General features: G+C 37.6%; 5 protein-coding genes across 5 annotated transcripts in view; all 5 read left to right on the top strand.

Moving 5' to 3' along the window:
* The window catches only part of LOC307144894 (uncharacterized protein), a 178136-nt gene extending 157859 nt beyond the window's left edge, over nucleotides 1–20277 (top strand). Inside the window, exons 2-3 of the mRNA XM_079847596.1 lie at nucleotides 17747–17866; nucleotides 18031–20277. Of these exons, the coding sequence (XP_079703722.1) occupies nucleotides 17809–17866; nucleotides 18031–19643 (1671 nt within the window). The 5' untranslated portion in view covers nucleotides 17747–17808 and the 3' untranslated portion in view covers nucleotides 19644–20277. The remainder of the gene's footprint in view (nucleotides 1–17746; nucleotides 17867–18030) is intronic.
* Nucleotides 1–21328, top strand: part of LOC307144915 (uncharacterized protein) — a 262913-nt gene that overhangs the window by 160709 nt on the left and 80876 nt on the right. The gene's annotated exons all lie outside the window — the stretch shown is intronic.
* LOC307144903 (uncharacterized protein) overlaps nucleotides 1–21328 on the top strand; it is a 258364-nt gene that overhangs the window by 178074 nt on the left and 58962 nt on the right. The window lies entirely within an intron of this gene.
* LOC307144923 (uncharacterized protein) lies at nucleotides 1536–3947 on the top strand. Its single transcript, XM_079847660.1, has 2 exons — nucleotides 1536–1753; nucleotides 2158–3947. The coding sequence occupies exons 1-2, from the start codon at nucleotides 1699–1701 to the stop codon at nucleotides 2871–2873; spliced, it is 771 nt and encodes a 256-aa protein (XP_079703786.1). The 5' UTR covers nucleotides 1536–1698; the 3' UTR covers nucleotides 2874–3947.
* On the top strand, nucleotides 4107–6572 carry LOC307144921 (uncharacterized protein). The gene is made up of 2 exons (XM_079847658.1): nucleotides 4107–4449; nucleotides 5126–6572. Exons 1-2 carry the CDS (start codon nucleotides 4365–4367, stop codon nucleotides 5875–5877), a joined length of 837 nt encoding a protein of 278 aa, XP_079703784.1. The 5' UTR covers nucleotides 4107–4364; the 3' UTR covers nucleotides 5878–6572.

The raw sequence follows: 21328 nt of genomic DNA, 5'->3' as shown, positions 1-21328 counted from the left end.
TGCTTAGTCATGCTTTGATAGAAGGTTGTAGGAAATTTCCCCAGCAGAGCTAATGTTCACTAAATAATCATTAACATGTTATTTATGAGGAAGATTAATGTCCTGTTTATGAGAATGATGTCCAGCCCTTCTCAAACAATCACAAAGTCAAACATGAGCTTGACAATACATCAGCTGCAGAAGCTTTGAGTGAATAACAAGGAACAAGGAAACTGTCCAGCACGAATGTAAAGGTGATCTTCATTATAGCGCTGCTGCCTGGAAACATGATTCAGTCTTTCTGCTGTTTTCTCTTCACTTCCTGGTGACCTTTCAGAAAAACAGTGGAGGAAATGCTCTTATGTTCTATTCAATACATTGGGTTCCTTTTGTTGAAGACGGCTTGAGTGCTGCTGTCATTAAAGCATGCACAACTGGACAAATGCTTAGTAATATAATTTGTAACAAACATATAGTGTGACTGCAGAATAAAAGGATTTTTTATAGTGGCCTTGGACTTTTGGGCCCCATTGTATGACATGTCTAATAAAAGGAAACATGATTGACCTCCTCTCCCTCTCTCTGTGAGAACACATCCAGTGGGACAGGTTTTATCTTCCTCCCTCAATGTTTTATCATAACAGAGAGTCAGAGAAGGAAGTAAATAAACAAGACAGGACATGTGCTTGAGTCCAGCATGCAAAAAAACAGACAATATCTATGCAAAAACACAATAGGCTAGTGTTAGAGATCCTTCTAGATTCAGAAGAAGATTTGTATTCATAGTTGCACAAAACTACACAAAGAACAACATACATGGGTCAATGACGTGATTTTATTTTATCCCCCCACCCCTACTAAAATCATACATAGTGACTTGAATATAAGCGGCACTGTGATTTTCCGTTTCCATAATAAAATACTGTTTGTAGAATAAAAAAAGGTTGGTTTTTTTTGGTGATTTTTATTTATTTTTTTTTTTATTTTTTTTATTAAATGGATTGACAATAAAGCATGTTTCTGTGATTAATTAAGTTTGAATATGGAATAAAGTAAAACAATAACGTGCGCTGTAGCGCTGCTGCCATCTCGTGGTTGAAAGTGACACATGCATCACTAAAGATCCGATTATCTTTGAACAGATCTCACACATAGTCTAAATTGTTTAGTGTAAATTAATATTTTTTCGAGAATTTTAGAATGTATATATTTCTAAAGATAATTTTAGATTAACACATCCATTATGTCTTAATAAACTTTCCTGTAGTTTCCATGTTAACCACACGAAAGCGCATCACACACAGGTTCAGTGCGTCCAGAATCGAAAGATACTTCATGCTCGTGCACATACGCTCGCATATAGAAGAATACTTATTTTTTCTTTTTCAATTTAAGTGCTTCATTGCAATGGTTGTTTTGCTTAGAATAATACCAAAGCATCAATGCACATTTAAAAAGTGATATGAAAGAGGATTGTGTAAATACAATCACTATCACATCAAATGAAAGCCCACTTCACATTCCAGCCCATTAGATGGCAGAAATGCACTGAATTAGAAGACAACTAAGAAGAAGAAGAAGAAGAAGAAGAGTAACGCTGAACATCATCTGTAAATGTTCGGGAATGTCCCAGTCTTCATACTGTACAAATGAAGAATAAAAGAAGAGGAGGAACAACTGACGTCCACGTGACATGTTCGAGGAGAGGAGGATGAGAACATGAGTGACACAGAAGTCTGCAGAATGAATAAAGATGATCCTGAGCAACAAACAGGTTGGTGTCTTTATTGATTCCTCACTGATGATTGTTGAAGAACATTCAGGCCACAAACCGTAATGCATTTCAGCAGATATAAAATATCATAAGAGCTATCAAATATCCAATAATATGAGGTAAGAGATGAAAATAAACAGACGCATAATGAATATAAATAATAATGTCTGTTATTTAACTTATTAGATAGATAGATGGATAGATGGATAGATATTGGCTTGATTTATGTTTACAGACATGCATATAAAACAATTTTGTGTGATTTCAATGCAACAAAGTAATTTTTCAGATCTCACTGCATCACTTTTCATCATCTTGGTTTATGTGTGAAATGTCTGGACAATGTTTCAAATCTCATTTTCCCTTTGTGTAACTCTTTACAATGTTTCATCATGTCATTTCAGATCTGTTGGAAGTCCTTGAACTGCAGGTTTTACCTAATCATTTCGTAACCGGAGAAAAATCGTCAAGCCTCTCACAGACGGAAAGTCGTTTTTCTCAGAGAACGAGAGTCAAAACGTCTTTCCTCTGCCCTCAGTGTGGAAAGAGTTTCAGGCGTAAAGGAGATTTCGTGAGACACGAGCGGATCCACAGTGGAGAGAAGCCCTTCTCGTGTCCTCAGTGTGGAAAGAGCTTCACGTTAGCAGACGGACTCAGGAAACACCAGCGCTCTCACTCTGGAGTCCGAGCGTTTCACTGTCATCAGTGCGGGAAGACATTCATCCTGCCCTCACACCTGAAGAGACACATGCTAATCCATGCGGATTCGAAGCCGCACTCGTGTTCTCTGTGTGGAAAGAGTTTTTCTCAGCTGGACTGTTTGAAAAAGCATCAGAAAACACACAGCGGAGCGAGACCTCACATGTGCTTCGAGTGCGGGAACACCTTCCACTCGTCCGACACGTTGAAGAGACACCAGAGGATTCACACCGGAGAGAAACCGCACACGTGCTCACACTGCGGGAAGAGTTTCTCTCAGTCAGGACACCTGAAACAACACTTGAGGGTTCATACGGGGGAGAAACCCTACTTCTGCTCGCTCTGTGGGAGGAGTTTCAGCACATCCAGGAATCTGCCCGCTCATATGAAGAAACATCGACCAGATGATGATGAAAACTGATGCGGCGAGATCTGAACAGATCACTCAAGATTACTCTCTACACGTATATATATAAAATATATCGCTGTATCTCAATAAGTAAATAAGATCATTTAAAGGGGACCTATTTATGTCCCTTTTTAAAAGATGTAAAATAAGTCTCTGTTGTCCCCAGAGTGTGTATGTGAAATTTTAGCTCAAAATACCCCACAGATAACTTTTATAACATGTTAAAAGTGCCACTTTTTGGAGGTGAGCAAAAATGCGACGTTTTTGTGTGTGTCCCTTTAAATGCAAATTAGCTGGTGCTCCCCGCCCCCTTTCTAGAAGAGGGAGGAGCTACAAGAGGTCTATGGCAACAAAACAGTACAATCTCACAATTTGGAAATGTCAGAAACAGTCAGCAGTGTTCAACTTCAGTTCGAACCGGAGTCAATTTCTATTGTGTAATTGCACAAAAAACTTAATTTATTTTACGTTTTTTTTCTTTACTTCTAAAAAAGCACCCCCACTTTATGTTCAGCCCCATTACATTACATCGTTTGCACATTTTAAAGTCACCATGAAGTTATTTTTAAGAAATATTGCACTATTTATTAGAAATTATTTATCCGTGCACATCATTAAAAATGAATATGATACTTTAATCAAAATAACTTCCCCCTCTTGCAGCTCATCTCTTCTACATTTCTCTTTTACATCTCTTCTTGCCCTACATTTGTTCTTGTTCCAGAAGAGTTTTCTTTGGGATATAACATCACAATAGAGAAGAAAAGAGATGCCGACTTTAAAAACAATGGTTGTTATGATATAATATGTAGTGACACCTCCTAAAATATGATGATCATAAAATAAGTATATTTTTCTTACAGCTTTATCAATATATATATATATATTTGGTTTTATTATTGCAACACATTTCTTTGCACAAAGTACAAAAATATTGAACTGTGAATACTTTTTTGTGTATTGATTATATTTGTCAGTTAGTTTCTGATTGTCAGCCCTGTAATATTTAACTGTGTACAAATGGCACTTCTTCTGAAAACAGCCCTGTTACTAACTCAACCCATGTGAGAATAAACTATTTAAAAACAAAAATGATCTTCCGTTTATATTTCCAGTTTATGTTTCCCGTCGGTGGAGAACTCGTCTGGGACACCATAGACATATAAAATAGACCTAAATAAAATGTATTTTATTTGTCTATGTCGAATACACCTACTAATACAGTCACGTGGTTTTCAGCTGACTGAAGCATCGAACGTCATAGATCACATGTTTATGGCTTCGAATCTTCGGCGTCGAATGTAAACAATTTTTCGAATCTTTTCAAACACGTCGCGTTCCATTTCCGTTTGCCGAGTTCTACAGCGAGCGAGCGGACTCATCTCCGACAGGCTGAACGCGGAGGAGCACAGCAGGGGTTTAGGGTGTGTTTAGGACAGACATTCACATCCTTCATGTGGAGAATGACTTCAGCTGAGTTCTGCATGACAGGCTGCTGTAAAGATGGAGTTTATTAAAGAGGAGAATGAAAACCTGAGCGATTCAGAACCCGGCAGAATGAAACAAGAAGAATCTGAGGAGCAAACAGGTTGGTGTTTATTTATTTGACTGCTAAGGAATATTAGGGCACAATCCTTCAGCTGATTTAGTTGCTGTAGTAGGAACAATTCTTGAAGCTGTCAAATATATAAATATTTTATCATTATTATTATTAGTAGTAGTAGTAGTATAATATAACATTATTATTATTACCAACATTGTTATAACATATTATTTATTATTTATGATAATATTATTATTTGACAGCTTCCAGTATTTTTGTAAATATAATTTATATAACACTAAAAAAATATATATATATACACACACACACACATGTATATATACACAGTATATATATATATATATATATATATATATATATATATATATATATATATATATATATATGCCTTCCTGACATTTAATGTCATTGCTATATCATTTGTTTTTATTATAAAATGTATAATTTGATAGCTAATATCAATAATTATTAATAATAAGAATTGTATACAATATTATTATTATTAGACCATTTCTAGTGTTTTTGTGAACATAAACATTATGTAATTATTATAATTTAAAAAATAACATAAAAATAAATATTTTAATGGCCTTCCTGCCATTAAATTTCACCTTTAATTGTTTCTTCTGTTTAATCGTTTACATTTCACAATTTTTCCTTTTAAATAGATTTTTGACAATCTTTCGTATCTTCATTTTAGACGTGTTGGAACCGAATGAGTTGCAGGAGAAACACCATCAGCTTCACTTCACAACTGGAGACAAATCAGGAGGCAAAAATTATTTCATCTGCCCGCAGTGTGGAAAGAGCTTCCCGCATAAAGGAGACCTCAATAAACACATGAGAATCCACACCGGAGAGAGGCCGTTCACGTGCGGTCAGTGTGGAAAGAGCTTCACGCAGAAAGCAAACCTTGACAGACACCTGCGAGTTCACACTGGAGAAAAACCCTTCACATGCTCTCAGTGCGAACGCAGTTTCACATCCACATCCATCCTCAGGAATCATCTGCGCCGTCACTCTGGAGTGAGATCCTTCAGCTGCGATCAGTGCGATAAGAACTTCATTTTGGCCAAACTACTGAAAAGACACCTGAAGATGCATGCAAACCAGAAGCCTCACCTGTGCTCTTTTTGCGGGAAGAGTTTTTCACAACTGGAGTATTTCAACGAGCACCAGAAAATGCACATCGGAGGAAGACCTCACAAGTGCTGCGAGTGCGGGAACTCTTTTAAAACCGCCGACTCCTTGAGACGACACCAGAGGATTCACACCGGAGAGAAGCCGTACAGGTGCTCGCACTGTGGGAAGAGTTTCATTCAGTCGGGACACCTGAGGGCGCATGAGAGATTACACGCGGGAGAGAAGATGTACCAGTGCTCTTCATGTGAGAGGAGCTTCACACACTCAAGTGAACTACTGACTCATTTGAGAAAGCCTTGCCCACTGTGAGCAAAGATCACATCCCATTCGTCAATCAGAAGCATCTTCAGGCTATTGAATCTCCATCTTTAACAGCTTAATTTTGTAAGCTGATGCATTGAGATCTGTAGTCTTGCGTTTACTGTAATGTTACTTCTTTTGCACTGAAAACTCTTCTCACAGCATGTGAACATGAATGCGAGATGTTTTGTTGTTAAATATGGACACAATGCTTTTACAACGTTGTGAACTCACATCTGAACTCTTTCCCCGCCATTGACGAAAATTTACGTCATTTGTGAGAAAACTTTCTGGCTTTCTGTGTTTTCACTGTTATGCGGTAGGGGGCGCTATTACGCATCTTCTGAAAGAGTGCTGCTTGAAACATAGGTGAAGAAGAAACAGAAACAAATGATATCATATGTACATATGCATGTGTAAAATAACGTGATCATCAATATTAAACAGCATAATAATCAAAATTGCCGTATTAAATGTCGACCCAGGACGAGCTATAGGACTGTGCAAGCATTAGGGGTGTTGGACTCGATCTACTGCATTTGTGTTTTGATCATCATTCTGAATCCAATCCAGACAGCATTTTTTAAAAAAATTTTTTTTTTTTTTTGCTTAAAATAGTGCTTTTTTTCCTATGAAACTTACCCATATTCAAGTGTTGATGATAAAAGAATGCATGAAGCTCGAATAAAACTTAAAAGAAGTGGATCTGTTCTTTCTTTTGATGTATTGCATGTTCAAATATTCATACAAAACGAGCCATGACATTTTTTTTTTTTTTTAATGGTCAAAAACGCTGGCTGACAATGTAATAAAAAAAGGAGAAAAATAACGCTGGCGGGGAAAAAGTTAAGTATGTATTATTGTGTAGACTTCTATATTTACAATGCATATTAATTCAAGGTTTTGTTGTTTTAAAGCAAAAGTACATTTAAATGTGCATGTTTTAGCATTTCATGCGTTTCCTTCTAAGTGTTCATTTTAGGTGTTGACAGCTCACTGTTTGTTTTTCACTGGTTTAATTACCTTTTTTTACTTGCATGTTTTCATTTCAATTATCTTGTGGTGAAACAAATATATTTTTAGAAGTGCAAACATCCAGTGTGGGCTCTGAAATAACATGCCTTCACACACGGACCCAGGGGCGGGGCCAGAGGGGCACTGGCCAGAGCTGAAATCTGATTGGCCCCTGAAGTGGCCTTGCCCTGTCAATCAAGAACTCGCAGCTGATCCACGTCACTTACGTGCGCATGATTCAAGCAAGGATTGTATGGACGACGCAAAGCATTTCAAGTAAGTGTTTAAAAGGAATGTGCACAGTGTAACTGAATGATAAAGTTTGTGCTCTTTAACTTAACACTGTTGAACCTACTTTAAAAAAATCTACAGCTAAAATAAACTCGTGCGTTTATCTTTAAAACAGGAGCGAGTGGAAGATAAGTTCGTTACCTACAATCACAACATTAGCAATGTTAAAATGTTTGGTTGAAAATAAATGTATAATTGTTATGTATAATTATCTGAAATGAGCCAGAAAGACGATAAACAGCACAATGTCTAACATTGCAATAAGGATGAAACAGTATATATATTTTTTTTAATTCCAGATGGTTAGTATTACCGTTTCACATTTTAATTGTCATTAAACCCTAATTCGAATATTGCAGTATGTTCTAATTCATACTCGAAGCCAGAGTGCGCCCTCGTGCAGAGAGTACAAGTTAGACTTTTCTTTTATTATAAGTGTTTTCAAAATGTAACAATAGTGGTACATAAAGACAGTTTTAGAGAAAAGTAAAAAAAAAAAAAAAAAATTATATGTTTACATTAGTGCTGTAAAATCGATTATTTGCATCTAACGAGTTTTGGTTTACATAATAGATGTGTGTGTGTACACACACACATATTTATACATCATATGTGTGTATACACACAGACAAACAGAGTGCGAAATACCCCACCATAATTGGGGGGTACTGCTTCTTCACTTCTTCTATGACCATCATGGTCCACTACCATATCAATCCCCTCCATGATCGCCAAGTGCAACATGTGTTGTGCAACACACATGCAAGGTCTAAACATGCGACAAACTGATCAGTAGGCTACAGAATATCTCATTGTTATTATATATCCAAAAGAGAACTGTTTTGATCAACTCCCAAAAGTTAGAAGTTAAGTGCACTGAAATACCATTCTAATTACTAGTAAAAGTAATACCTTTACAAGAAGCCTATTGCCTATTTCAGGGTTTTTCCTGGCTCAAAATGAGGCGGACAAGGTAAAATCCTAATAATGTATTTTAATAATAAGATAATTAAACGTGTATTTTTTTTTGTAGATCATCATATAGCCTAATGTGTTTCCCACATTTTTTTGTTGGTGGAGCTTGGTACCCCTAGGGCGGTCCGAGGGCATGCTCCCCCGGAAGAAAATTTTGTACATTTTAAAGATAAATTCATTAATCTGGTGCACTTTGAGTCACCCGAATCCACTGTTAAAAATAAATAATCCATCCGCAAAAGTGCACCAGATTAAGGCGCAAACCGCCTATATCCTTTGATTTAGATATCTGCATCTGATCATCACATTACAATTATTCAAATTAGTGTTAAGCATAATAATATGGTAACATATCACACTGAAGTAGGCTGATTTAAAATGAACATTTATTTAAAATAAAAGCCCCCCCCCCCAAACTGATATTTCTGTCCCTTTGGGGGCCTGTAATTCGAACTATGCATATATACACACTATATAAACAAAGCTTTTATGTTAGATGTGATTAATCACGTTTAATCAATTTGACAGCAATTGTTCACATACATTTTACAGCATTCTTGTTTTTCAGATTAGAAATGGTCTTTTTCGTATTGCTGAACTTCTGATTTCAAAATTAAAAACAGTGGTTTATGATCACCATAATTACATTTTTGTATTCTGAATTTCAGTCTCAGACACTTTCTCCTCGGTACATGTATGGGTGGAGTCTAAGCAGTCAAGTGGAAAGAAGTTGTAAATGTGCAGACGAGATCTGGTTTCATTTTATTTTCCAAAACCGTGGATAAGCAAATGTTCACAATATGATTATCGCGATAAACCGCCATACCAGAATACCGTTACAACCCTACTGTAAAGTTAGGGCAGATTTACTAACACATTAGCACATTAGCATGAGACTGCAGTCCCATTAAAGCACTGATGGGAGTGGAAAGTCTGGCAGGTGAATTCACACACAGCCAGCTTATTTCCATAATGACCAGCTTTAGCAGTGCAAATTAAAAATAACATGACTTGGCAAATTATATTTTCAGATAACATAAGTGGAGTAAATTATCTCTCTGTTTAATTTCATTAAATTCATTATTTAGTGCATTTAAAGACTGAACTGTGAAATATTTCTCAAATCACAATAGTCTATTTGAGCCTAGAGCGTGACCTGACTATAGAGACCGGCTTTCAAACTTAGAAGCTGATTTGTCTAATGGCTTGAACAATTGGACCATTTCAAACTGCAAACTATCCTTGCCTGCCATCGTGAATACTTGAGAGTGATTGTAAGTGTGATGATCATCTGCTAAATGAGCAACAACGACCACAATTCACTCCTTCAGTCAGTGAAGCTCCCACAGCCGTTCATGAGAATTTAAATGCTGGGAATATTCCCATCTTCCCACAGGAGAAGAAGAAGCAAGCAGGAGGAATTACTCCAGGAGAAACTACTGACATACTATTGTAAAGATGGAGATTAAGGAAGAACCCTGCAGAATAAAAGATGAAGATACAGAGGAACAAATAGGTTGGTGTTTTCCTTCATTCTCTTTAATGACTGATGAGGAACATTTAAGATGAAAACTAATATACAAAATCTTAGGGTGTATTCACACCTGCCTCGTTTGGTTCGATTGAATCGAACTCTAGTTTGTTTCCCCCCTTGGTGCGGACCTTTTGGGCAGGTGTGAATACAGCAATCGAACTCGGGTGCGGACCAAACAATCGAACCGAGACCCAGCTGAAGAGGTGGTCTCGGTACGGTTCCAAACGAACTCTGGTACGGTTCGTTTACGGTGTGAACATGAACCGACCCAACTGCAGAAAACTGCGTCTTTTTATTTGACTGCTCTTATGAGGATACTTAACAAAACGGACATTTTGGCATAATGGTGTCTAAAGCGAGCGAGCAAGAGCGCGCGCACGACAGAGAGAGGGAGCGAGAGACCTTGCGTGTGTGTGCCGTGCCTCACGAAGCGCATGTAAAGACCCAAGTCAGTGCGGGCGGGCTTTTATCTATACCATATAGTTTCTTCATATTGCGTTTTTAGAGAATAACACCAAATCAGTAAAATAACAAATATTACATTACGAAATATCTCCATGCTGAGCCTGTTTGTGCACTTCCTGCTTTTCCCTGCTTGAGAATTCCTGTCCAATGAATGGACGACCTTAGCACACGTGTGGTTTTGTTTACACATTTTGGTTCACTTGCAAAAAGAGCAGTGTGAAAGCGAACCGTACCAAACAAAAAAAATCAACATTCTATTTGGTCCGGACCAAAGCAAGTGAACTATCGGACTTTCCTGGTGTGAATACACCCTTAAACTAGACACTTGACTCAGTTGTAAAGTAGTTTTTTGTTAAATGCAAGCTCATTTATATTTCTGTTTGGTCTCATTTGGTTTTGATTTTAGACTCGATGGAAGTAAAAGCAGACAAACACCAACGGTTTCAAAAACCTCAATTCAAAAATGGAAATGCTGCCATTTTACCGACTGAAGAGAACTGCAAACAAAAACAAGCTGGAAAAGCTGGACTCAAAGGACCTCTTACTTGCTCTGAGTGTGGAAAGAGTTTCATGCGTAAGGGAAACTTAAATGAGCACATGAGGATTCACACTGGAGAAAATCTGTTCTCGTGCACTGAGTGTGGAAAGAGTTTCACTCTGAAAGGACACTTAAATGTGCACATGAGATCTCACACTGAAGGAGGAGCAATTTTCCCCTGCTCTGAGTGTGGAAAGAGTTTTATGAAGGAAAGAAACTTGCATTTGCACATGAAATCTCACACTGGAGACGAAATGTTCACATGCACTCAGTGTGGAAAGATTTTCAAATCCAATAGTAAACTCAAAGATCATATGCTCATTCACTCAGAGGTGAAGTCGTTCAGCTGTGATCAGTGTGATAAAACATTTGTAAAGGCATCATACTTAAAATCACACCTTCAAGTTCATTCTGCTGAGAAGACCCACATTTGTTCTTTTTGTGGAAAGAGATTTTCACGACTGCAATTTTTAAAACAGCATGAGCGTTTTCATACTGGTGTGAAACCTTATGTGTGCTCTGACTGTGGGAAGACCTTTACTTTATCCAGCGACTTGATAAAACACCAGAGAGTTCACACTGGAGAGAAACCGTACAAGTGCTCACACTGTGAAAAGTGTTTCACTCAGGTAGGAGCCGTGAAATCTCATGAGAGAGTTCATACTGAGAAATCTAAATGAAAAATTCATAAGAAAAAGCATTGCCTGAAGTTGTCTAGTAAAAATAATTAATGTTCAGATCAATCTCTTTCAAGCAAATAGTTTGATATTCTGGTAAAGCAAAAGATGGAATTCTTGCAGCAACAGCATCTGAGAGAGAAATGTGTGCATTACATTCATGAGGATTGGTGAAGATTGTTTCTTTAACATTGTAAATTGTGGGGAGGTCAAATGACTACATTTTTGTAGGAATGCTTTTATGTTTGGGGAGAAAATGTGGTAAAACTAATTAAATGACACCAGTCTATTAAATCTCCATCCATATGCTGAACAAGTTTAGTTGCTTGACAAAGTTAGTCTGGCTGTTAAGAGGTGATGCATTATTATTAATGTCATATCTATGTCAACTTACATCTTGTGTAATTTGTTACATAAATGGAAACAAAAAAATATCTAAACATGCTTACCGACTGAATTAATGAGAAAATTTCTTCAGGCAACTGGAATCAAATTGGCTTTGTTTGTAGCTACGCATTATAATGAATTAACCCTGCATTAATAAAATCACTGTTTTAAAGTAAAAAGTGATATTTCTTTCATTTTTCTTTTTTTCACAAATGAAATCAAGTGCGTGCATCTCTGTATCAAATGAGTTGTAATATTGCATTTGATATTTTGTCACCGCAGTATAGATAGCAAATTGTTCTTTAAAGCTAAAAATGACTCCCAGAACATTGTTCTTATGAATATAAATATTAACATGAAGCAAAGGATGTGATCTTACGTTATGAAAGTCTGGAGCATTAAAGTTCCAGTAAAAAATGACTGAATCGTTTCTGCTTCATATTTACTACCTCCTCACGTCTTCACTCAGACAGATTGCATGTTTTCTTGCGCCGCTGAAATTTAGTCTCATGAACAATAATCATGTTCACCCCCCTCGCCCAAAACAAGCCTTCCGCGAACTGCTATTGATATAGAATCTGAAGCACTGGTAGTTTTTCCTGGTTTAAAGTCATTTTTAATATAGTTTACGTTATTTATCAGGCAATGTATTTTTTCTAATTGTGTGTGACGAGTAAAAACAAACATTAACAAAGCAGTTTTCTGCATTTCAGACCTAAAAATGAATTGTGAATGTTTCCAGTCTTTCTTTCCTTCAGAAGTTTAACTTGTCTAAGAAATGCCTTATTTATATTTCCAAATAAACTGGAACATGAAAAAAATGTGTTTGTAAAGCATTCTTATATATCCTTATCTTCATATGACTCTAGCATTCTTTGTTTATCTTTGTTTATCTTCACAAGGACGGACGCACTGAATCATGTTTAAATTAGTTCAAACTAGTTCGATTATTAACTCGACAAACTATACATCATTATAAAGATCTAAGACTCAAGCTTCAGGATTTTACCTCTATTTTATTCTGAGAAACATATAGTGGCAGATATGTCTTAATTTGTGTCAGGAGTTATGAAAATTAGATACCTTTAATATGAATTATGAGCGTTAGCAGCATCCAGATCCATTGATGGAAAAAAATCCTGTGTGGTCGTCATGAAAATTTTTGACAAAACAACGTCCCTCAGGGCTTTTAGCTCAAAATTTATAAGATTTGGAGAAATATTGATAGATTATTTTGTTTAATTCAGATTTCTACAGAGAAGAATTTTTTTTTTTTTTTTGACAGTTAACCCTTCACTGAGTGCCTTACTTCACTACTTGTGAATGCTCCCTGTTTTTCACAGTGTATTGTGGGACCTTTTAGGGTGCAAATGTTTTGGTGCATTGGTAGGATTTTGCGATTAAGACAGCCCTTTAAATGTCTGACTCCCTTAACAGTGACCACTAAACTATAGAGCTGATTCAGACGTACCCAATGTAACTTTTGGTGCTTAATAAACTAAACTGCATGCGTCTTGCTGGAGGTACTTCTCTCTGTTTGTGTCTATGACGAGTCGCGCAGTGACTCCACACTGTTTGGATTCCCACTTGCTCTATAAAAGTCTGAATATAGACACTTATTGTAGGCGTACTGTAGTGATTCAGGATAAGACAAAGTTTGCAAGATGGATTCACGATGTACTTGCTCATTATTTACATGTATTCATTTAGCAGACGCTTTTATCCAAAGCAACTTACAAATGAGAACAATAGAAGCAGTTAAACTAACAATAGGACAACAAAATGCAAGTGCTGTGACCCTTCCCAGTGTAATCTAACATAGTACATGTACTTTTCTTTTTTTTTTTCTTTTATAAATAGATATAGAATAAAAGAGAGAGTGTTAGTATTAATGGATCAAGTGTTGTCGAAAAAGATGAGTCTTGAGCCGTTTCTTGAAAGTGGCTAATGGACTCAGCAGCTCGAGTTGAGTTAGGCAGGTCATTCCACCAGCAGGGAACAGTCAAGGTCAGAGAAAGAGATTTTGTGCCTTTTTGAGATGGCACCACAAGACGACATTCACTTGCAGAGCCCAAGCTTCTGGATGGCACGTAAGTCTGGAGTAGTGAGTTTAGGTAAAAGGGAGCATAGCCAGTGGTTGTTCTGTAGGCAAACATAAGTGACTTGAATTTGATGTGAGCTGCAACCAGTGCAATTTTGTGAAGAGAGGTGTGATGTGCGCTCTCTTCGGCTCATTAAAGACCGCTCTCGATGCTGAATTCTGGATCAGATACAGAGGTTTGACAGTAAATGCTGGAAGGCCTGCTAAGAGCGGATTACAATAGTCCAGTCTGGATAGAACAAGAGCTTGGACAAGGAGTTGTGTTGCTCCAGTAGGAAGAGCCTGATCTTCCTAATGATGTATGAGGCAAATGTGCAGGACTTGGAAGTTCTAGCAATGTGGTCTGTGAAGTTTAACTGAGCATCAATCACAACTCCAAGGTTCCTGGCTGTCCTGGATGGAGTTATGGATGACGAATCTAACTGGATGTAGAAGTTGTGATAAAGTGTTGGGTTGGCCGGGCTCACAAGTAGTTCTGTCTTCGAAAGGTTGAGTTAAAGGTGATGGTCCTTCATCCAGCCAGAAATGTTTGTCAGGCAGGCTGAGACACAAGTAGCTACCATCAGATCATCTGTCTTGAATGAGAGGTAGAGTTGTGTGTCATCAGTTTAACAGTGATAGGAAAAGCCATGTTTCTGAATCACAGATCTAAGGCCTTGTCCACACGGACACGGGTATTTTTTATAACCGTGACTTTTTTACGCGGTTCGGCCGTTCGTCCACCCGGAAACGCAGTATCAGATCACTGAAACCGAACATTTTTGAAAACCCCTGCCAGGTTGAGGATTTTCAGAAACGCCGGTTGCAGTGTTGTCGTGTAGACAGTAAAACTGGGGTTTTTGCTTCTGATTCAGGCTTCTGATTGGCCAACGTGGCTTTACGATTGCCGCCCGCTGGAGTGGCATGCTCTTGACAGCGCGTGATAGCGTGTTTTTGCGTTTTCATGTAGACGGAGATTTCTTTTAAACCGAGCATGTGTGGACGGGATTTTTTTTTAAAGCGCAGGAGGAAAAACTCTGGTTATAAAAATACCCGTGTCCGTGTGGACTAGGCCTTAGTGATAACATGTAGATGGAAAAGAGAAGTGGTCCGAGCACTGAGCCCTGAGGCACTCCAGTATCTAGATGTTGCGCCTTAGACACCTCACCCCTCCACGACACCCTGAAGGACCTACCTGAGAGGTAAGACTTGAACCATTGGAGTGTGGTTCCTGAGATGCCTTTCGTCTTTAGGATTGACAGGAGGATCTGGTGGTTAACTGTGTCAAAGGCAGCAGACAGATCCAGCAAGATGAGAACTGAGGATTTGGAAGCTACTCTTGCCAATCTTAGTGCTTCAGTAACCGAGAGCAAGACAGTCTCAGTTGAGTGTCCGCTTTTGACACCTGACTGGTTGTTGTCCAGTAGGTTGTTCTGTGTAAGAAAGGAAGAGATCTGGTTGAAAACAATTCGTTCAAGTGTTTTCACGATAAATGGAAGAAGGGATACCGGTCTGTAATTTTCCAGATGTGCTGGATTTAGAGTGGGTTTCTTAATCAGTGGGCTTACCCGAGCCTGCTTAACTGCTATGGGAAAGGTACCAGTGTGAAGAGAGATGTTGTGCGTAAGTGCGGGTACAACTGAGGAAGAAATGGCTTGAAGTATATTAGTCGGAATAGGATCAAGCGGACAGGTAGTAGGGTGATGATTGGAAAGGAGGAGTTTGGAGACTTCTGAGAGAATGAGAGTAGAATTCTATATAAATTTTGTCAAATTTGTTAAACAAAAAAAAAAGTTACATAGTTACATACCGTTGCCCCTTCCGTTAATTTTACTTTTCTGATTTGATTTTTTTGCCTGTTAACACTTCCTAGAGTCCTTAACTTTACTTTTCTGATTTGTAAAATATTTCACAGTACAGTTTGATCAGTTTACCCTTTCCTGAGTGTTAAACTTTAATATTCTGATTTATGAAATCTTTCACAGCACATTAAAGAGTACATAACATGCACAGTTTCACCTAATCTCATGTTAATCTTGAGTACCTATAGAGTAGTAGTGCATCCTTAATATCTCAAAAAAGTGTTTAGTTTTATTAAATTTATAAAAGAAAAATACAGCTTTCCGATTCACTCCGGAAAAAGCCGAGGTCCTGGAGGCGGAGCTATAGAGTCAAGCGGTAGTGCTTGATTTCCAGCAAAAGACAGAAATCTGATCCAGTTGTACTTACATGAATGGGGTCTTTTATCACTGGGACCACTCCACGTTTTAATAGCAAACGATTTGCAAATCCAGCGTCGACCTGAGCCTTGTTAATAAAACATTCGTCACTGAAATGGCCAGAACACACAACCGCACTTCCTACACTCCGTTGCTGCCCCGGAAAAACAAACGGCATCCACTGTTCCTGTAACACTGGGTTCTTTGGAAAGCTGGACACGGTAAGCTTTCCCTCACATCCAAAAACACACTTTTTTGGAGACATTCTTGAACAAATCCTATGCAGCGCTGCCGATGATTTCCTGTTGAAGCGCGTTGATGTGCGCGGTCTCGTTCTCCTCTGGTCGACGTGCGTGCGGGCACGCTTTTCCGAGAGAAATGCTCATATAAGGAGTTCCACTCTTATCTACGTCATTAGATCCACGATAAAAAAAAACCCAGCCGAAACTTGTACCAACCCGGAAGTAAGATTTTCAGCACAGAAATTCTCCGTTATTCGTCCAAAATATATTTTTTAAACTTTGCCCATGTTTAACATGAGAATCCATCTCTTTAACACTGTAAACAACTCTGAATACATGAAACACCATGGTACCCCCCCTTTAAAAATGTAAATAACATGACTTGGCAAGCGAGATGTTCAGATAACATAAGTGGAGAAAATTCTCTCTCTTTTAACATATGCTCTCTGTTAACTCTGGTGACTCCATCGTACAGGTTAACAGACTAAAAACTACGTTTTCATTAAATTCATTATTTAGCGCAGTTAAAGGTGCAGTCTTTAATAACAGCCAGTGGTCGAAATTGGTACTGCAGCCCAAATTCAAACTATCAGAGATCTTTGTCGTCGTCGTCGTCCCCCCCCCCCTCCTACTCAGACACGACGCTCACGCGGGTCGCCAGTTTGATGACACGCAACAGGAATGAGTGCAATTGACAACGGAAAACGAGGAGACTTACCGACTGTAAGTTAATGAGTTGATTTATCCGCGTTTTAATATGCTCTCGATCATAGAGATTTTTAGATAGATATCGAGGCTATTTAGGTTGTGTGGAATCTGCAATCTCTGACCCAGTTGTTTGCTAGTTTCCAAGGCTACAATATGTTGTGTTTCCTGCCAACTGGCATCCCGGGTGTCGAAATACTATTGGGTGAACTGGCAGTGGGCGGAGTTACACAGACCAAAACAAAAACCGACTGACAACACCGAACGTGTAAAATAATAAGAAAAATAACTGGCTGTAGAAGTGTTTTTCAGAGAAACGAGTATGTGAACTAAATATGTTTCCTCATGTTTCCTAAATATCTTCAAACATATTATGGTATTTTTATGCTTTATTAGAGTAAAAAAGTTACATACCGCACCTTTAAGGACTCTGGGAATGATTAACTGAACTAAACTAAACTGTGAAATATTTCTCAAATCACAATAGTCTATTTGAGCCTAGAGCGTGACCTGACTATAGAGACCGGCTTTCAAACTTAGAAGCTGATTTGTCTAATGGCTTGAACAATTGGACCATTTCAAACTGCAAACTATCCTTGCCTGCCATCTTGAATAATTGAGAGTGATTGTAAGTGTGATGATCATCTGCTAAATGAGCAACAACGACCACAATTCACTCCTTCAGTCAGTGAAGCTCTCACAGCCGTTCATGAGAGTTTAAATGCTGGGGAATATTCCCATCTTCCCACAGGAGAAGAAGCAGCAAGCAGGAGGAATTACTCCAGGAGAAACTACGGACATACTATTGTAAAGATGGAGATTAAGGAAGAACCCTGCAGAATAAAAGATGAAGATACAGAGGAACAAATAGGTTGGTGTTTTCCTTCATTCTCTTTAATGACTGATGAGGAACATTAAGATGAAAACTAATATACAAAATCTTAAACTAGACACTTGACTCAGTTGTAAAGTATTTTTTTGTTAAATGCAAGCTCACTTATATTTCTGTTTGTTCTCATTTGGCTTTGATTTTAGACTCGATGGAAGTAAAAGCAGACAAACACCAACGGTTTCAAAAACCTCAATTCAAAAATGGAAATGCTGCCATTTTACCGACTGAAGAGAACTGCAAACAAAAACAAGCTGGAAAAGCTGGACTCAAAGGACCTCTTACTTGCTCTGAGTGTGGAAAGAGTTTCATGCGTAAAAGAAACTTAAATGAGCACATGAGGATTCACACTGGAGAAAATCTGTTCTCGTGCACTGAGTGTGGAAAGAGTTTCACTCTGAAAGGACACTTAAATGTGCACATGAGATCTCACACTGAAAGAGGACCTTTCACTTGCTCTGAGTGTGGAAAGAGTTTCCTGCTTATAATAAACTTAAATGAGCACATGAGGATTCACACTGAAGAAAATCTGTTCTCGTGCACTGAGTGTGGAAAGAGTTTCACTCTGAAAGGACACTTAAATGTGCACATGAGATCTCACACTGAAGGAGGACCTTTCACCTGCTCTGAGTGTGGAAAGAGTTTCCTGCTTAAAATAAACTTAAATGAGCACATGAGGATTCACACTGGAGAAAATCTGTTCACATGCACTGAGTGTGGAAAGAGTTTCACTCTGAAAGGACACTTAAATGTGCACATGAGATCTCACACTGAAGGAGGACCTTTCACTTGCTCTGAGTGTGGAAAGAGTTTCATGAAGGAAAGACATTTAAATTTGCATATAAAATCTCACACTGGAGAAAATATGTTCCCGTGCACTGAGTGTGGAAAGAGTTTCACTCTGAAAGGCCACTTAAATGTGCACATGAGATCTCACACTGAAGGAGGACCTTTCACTTGCTCTGAGTGTGGAAAGAGTTTCACTCTGAAAGGCCACTTAAATGTGCACATGAGATCTCACACTGAAGGAGGACCTTTCACCTGCTCTGAGTGTGGAAAGAGTTTCCTGCTTAAAATAAACTTAAATGACCACATGAGGATTCACACTGGAGAAAATCTGTTCACATGCACTGAGTGTGGAAAGAGTTTCACTCTGAAAGGACACTTAAATGTGCACATGAGATCTCACACTGAAGGAGGACCTTTCACCTGCTCTGAGTGTGGAAAGAGTTTCATGAAGGAAAGACATTTAAATTTGCATTTAAAATCTCACACTGGAGAAGAAATGTTCACATGCACTGAGTGTGGAAAGAGTTACACATCCAAAAGCATTCTCACAAAACATATGCTCATTCACTCAGAGGTGAAGTCGTTCAGCTGTGATCAGTGTGATAAAACATTTGTTATGGCATCATACTTAAAATCACACCTTCAAGTTCATTCTGCTGAGAAGACCCACATTTGTTCTTTTTGTGGAAAGAGATTTTCACGACTGCAATTTTTAAAACAGCATGAGCGTTTTCATACTGGTGTGAAACGTTATTTGTGCTCTGACTGTGGGAAGACCTTTACTTTATCCAGCGACTTGATAAAACACCAGAGAGTTCACACTGGAGAGAAACCGTACAAGTGCTCACACTGTGAAAAGTGTTTCACTCAGGTAGGAGCCGTGAAATCCCATGAGAGAGTTCATACTGAGAAATCTAAACGAAAAATTCATAAGAAAAAGCATTGCCTGAAGTTGTCTAGTAAAAAATAATTAATGTTCAGATCAATCACTTTCAAGCAAATAGTTTGATATTCTGGTAAAGCAAAAGATGGAATTCTTGCAGCAACAGCATCTGAGAGAGAAATTTGTGCATTACATTCATGAGGATTGGTGAATATTGTTTCTTTAACATTGTAAATTGTGGGGAGGTCAAATGCCTCAATTTTAGTAGGAATGCTTTTGTTTATGTTGGGGAGTACATGGAGTAAATCTAACTGAATGACATCGCCAGTCTATTAAATCTCCATTCAAATGCTGAACAAGTTTAGTTGCTTGACAAAGTTAGTCTGTTAGTTCATTGAGTTAATGAAGAAATTTCTTTAGGCAACTAATCAAAGAGTTTTGATTGTAGCTACGCACTGTAATGAATTAACTCTGCCTTAAATCACTGTTTTAATGGTGTTCGGGAGAAGATTTTCTTTTTCCCGAAAATAATGTTATTGCTTTGGACTGAAACTTAGTGACTTTGTTCACAAATGGTATATCTACTTCTGAAATGTTTTTTGACAATTTTCTTAATTTTTTAGGGGGGGTTTTGTTTTGTCACCTTGTTACACATGTGGTGTTCCCGGTCAAAAATGACCGGTCTACAAAATTTTTTAAATAAAATCTGAAGAAAATTGGCACTGTTGATCACACTAGTCTACTTTAATTTTTCACCAGGAATTTTGTTTTGAAAAACTTTTATTTTGTACAAAATGGCACATTGTCACACTTGTGGTGTTCCCGGTCAAAAATGACCGGCCTACAAAAAATAGCTTATAAATCACTTGTTATGCTATATTATCACCCAATATTGGATTCAATCTTTTTGTCAACTTGTTCTCTTTCAATTAGGACTGGTTTTATATTTCTGTTTGCATCTGTTTAATCGTAGGCCTCATTTATTTGAGAGTAGGCATCTAATTTTTTGAGTAAAAAAAACATTATTTTTGAATAATTTTGGAAATATTAAATAAAATCTGAAGAAAATTGGCACTGTTGATCACACTAGTCTACTTTAATTTTTCACCAGGAATTTTGTTTTGAAAAACTTTTATTTTGTACAAAATGGCACATTGTCACACTTGTTGTGTTCCCGGTCAAAAATGACCGGCCTACAAAAAATAGCTTATAAATCACTTGTTATGCTATATTATCACCCAATATTGGATTCAATCTTTTTGTCAACTTGTTCTCTTTCAATTAGGACTGGTTTTATATTTCTGTTTGCATCTGTTTAATCGTAGGCCTCATTTATTTGAGAGTAGGCATCTAATTTTTTGAGTAAAAAAAACATTATTTTTGAATAATTTTGGAAATATTAAATAAAATCTGAAGAAAATTGGCACTGTTGATCACACTAGTCTACTTTAATTTTTCACCAGGAATTTTGTTTTGAAACCCTTTTATTTTGTACAAAATGGCACATTGTTACACTTGTGGTGTTCCTGGTCAAAAATGACCGGCCTACAAAAAATAGCTTATAAATCTCTAGTTATGCTATATTATCACCCAATATTGGATTCAATCTTTTTGTCAACTTGTTCTCTTTCAATTAGGACTGGTTTTATATTTCTGTTTGCATCTGTTTAATCGTAGGCCTCATTTATTTGAGAGTAGGCATCTAATTTTTTGAGTAAAAAAAACATTATTTTTGAATAATTTTGGAAACATTAAATAAAATCTGAAGAAAA

Source organism: Squalius cephalus, assembly GCF_949319135.1.
Source record: "Squalius cephalus genome assembly, chromosome: 17".
Lineage (NCBI taxonomy): Eukaryota > Metazoa > Chordata > Actinopteri > Cypriniformes > Leuciscidae > Squalius > Squalius cephalus.
The sequence above is the reverse complement of the archived record's forward strand: the minus strand, read 5'-3'. Positions and strand labels throughout refer to the sequence as shown.

What these genes read in the sequence shown, in the direction of transcription:
- LOC307144923 (XM_079847660.1), top strand. Translation starts at nt 1,699, where the DNA reads ATGAGTGACACAGAAGTCTGCAGAATGAATAAAGATGATCCTGAGCAA. An exon ending in TGATCCTGAGCAACAAACAG is followed by an intron (nt 1,754 to 2,157) that starts GTTGGTGTCTTT and finishes ATGTCATTTCAG; the next exon opens with ATCTGTTGGAAGTCCTTGAA.
- LOC307144921 (XM_079847658.1), top strand. Translation starts at nt 4,365, where the DNA reads ATGGAGTTTATTAAAGAGGAGAATGAAAACCTGAGCGATTCAGAACCC. An exon ending in AGAATCTGAGGAGCAAACAG is followed by an intron (nt 4,450 to 5,125) that starts GTTGGTGTTTAT and finishes TCTTCATTTTAG; the next exon opens with ACGTGTTGGAACCGAATGAG.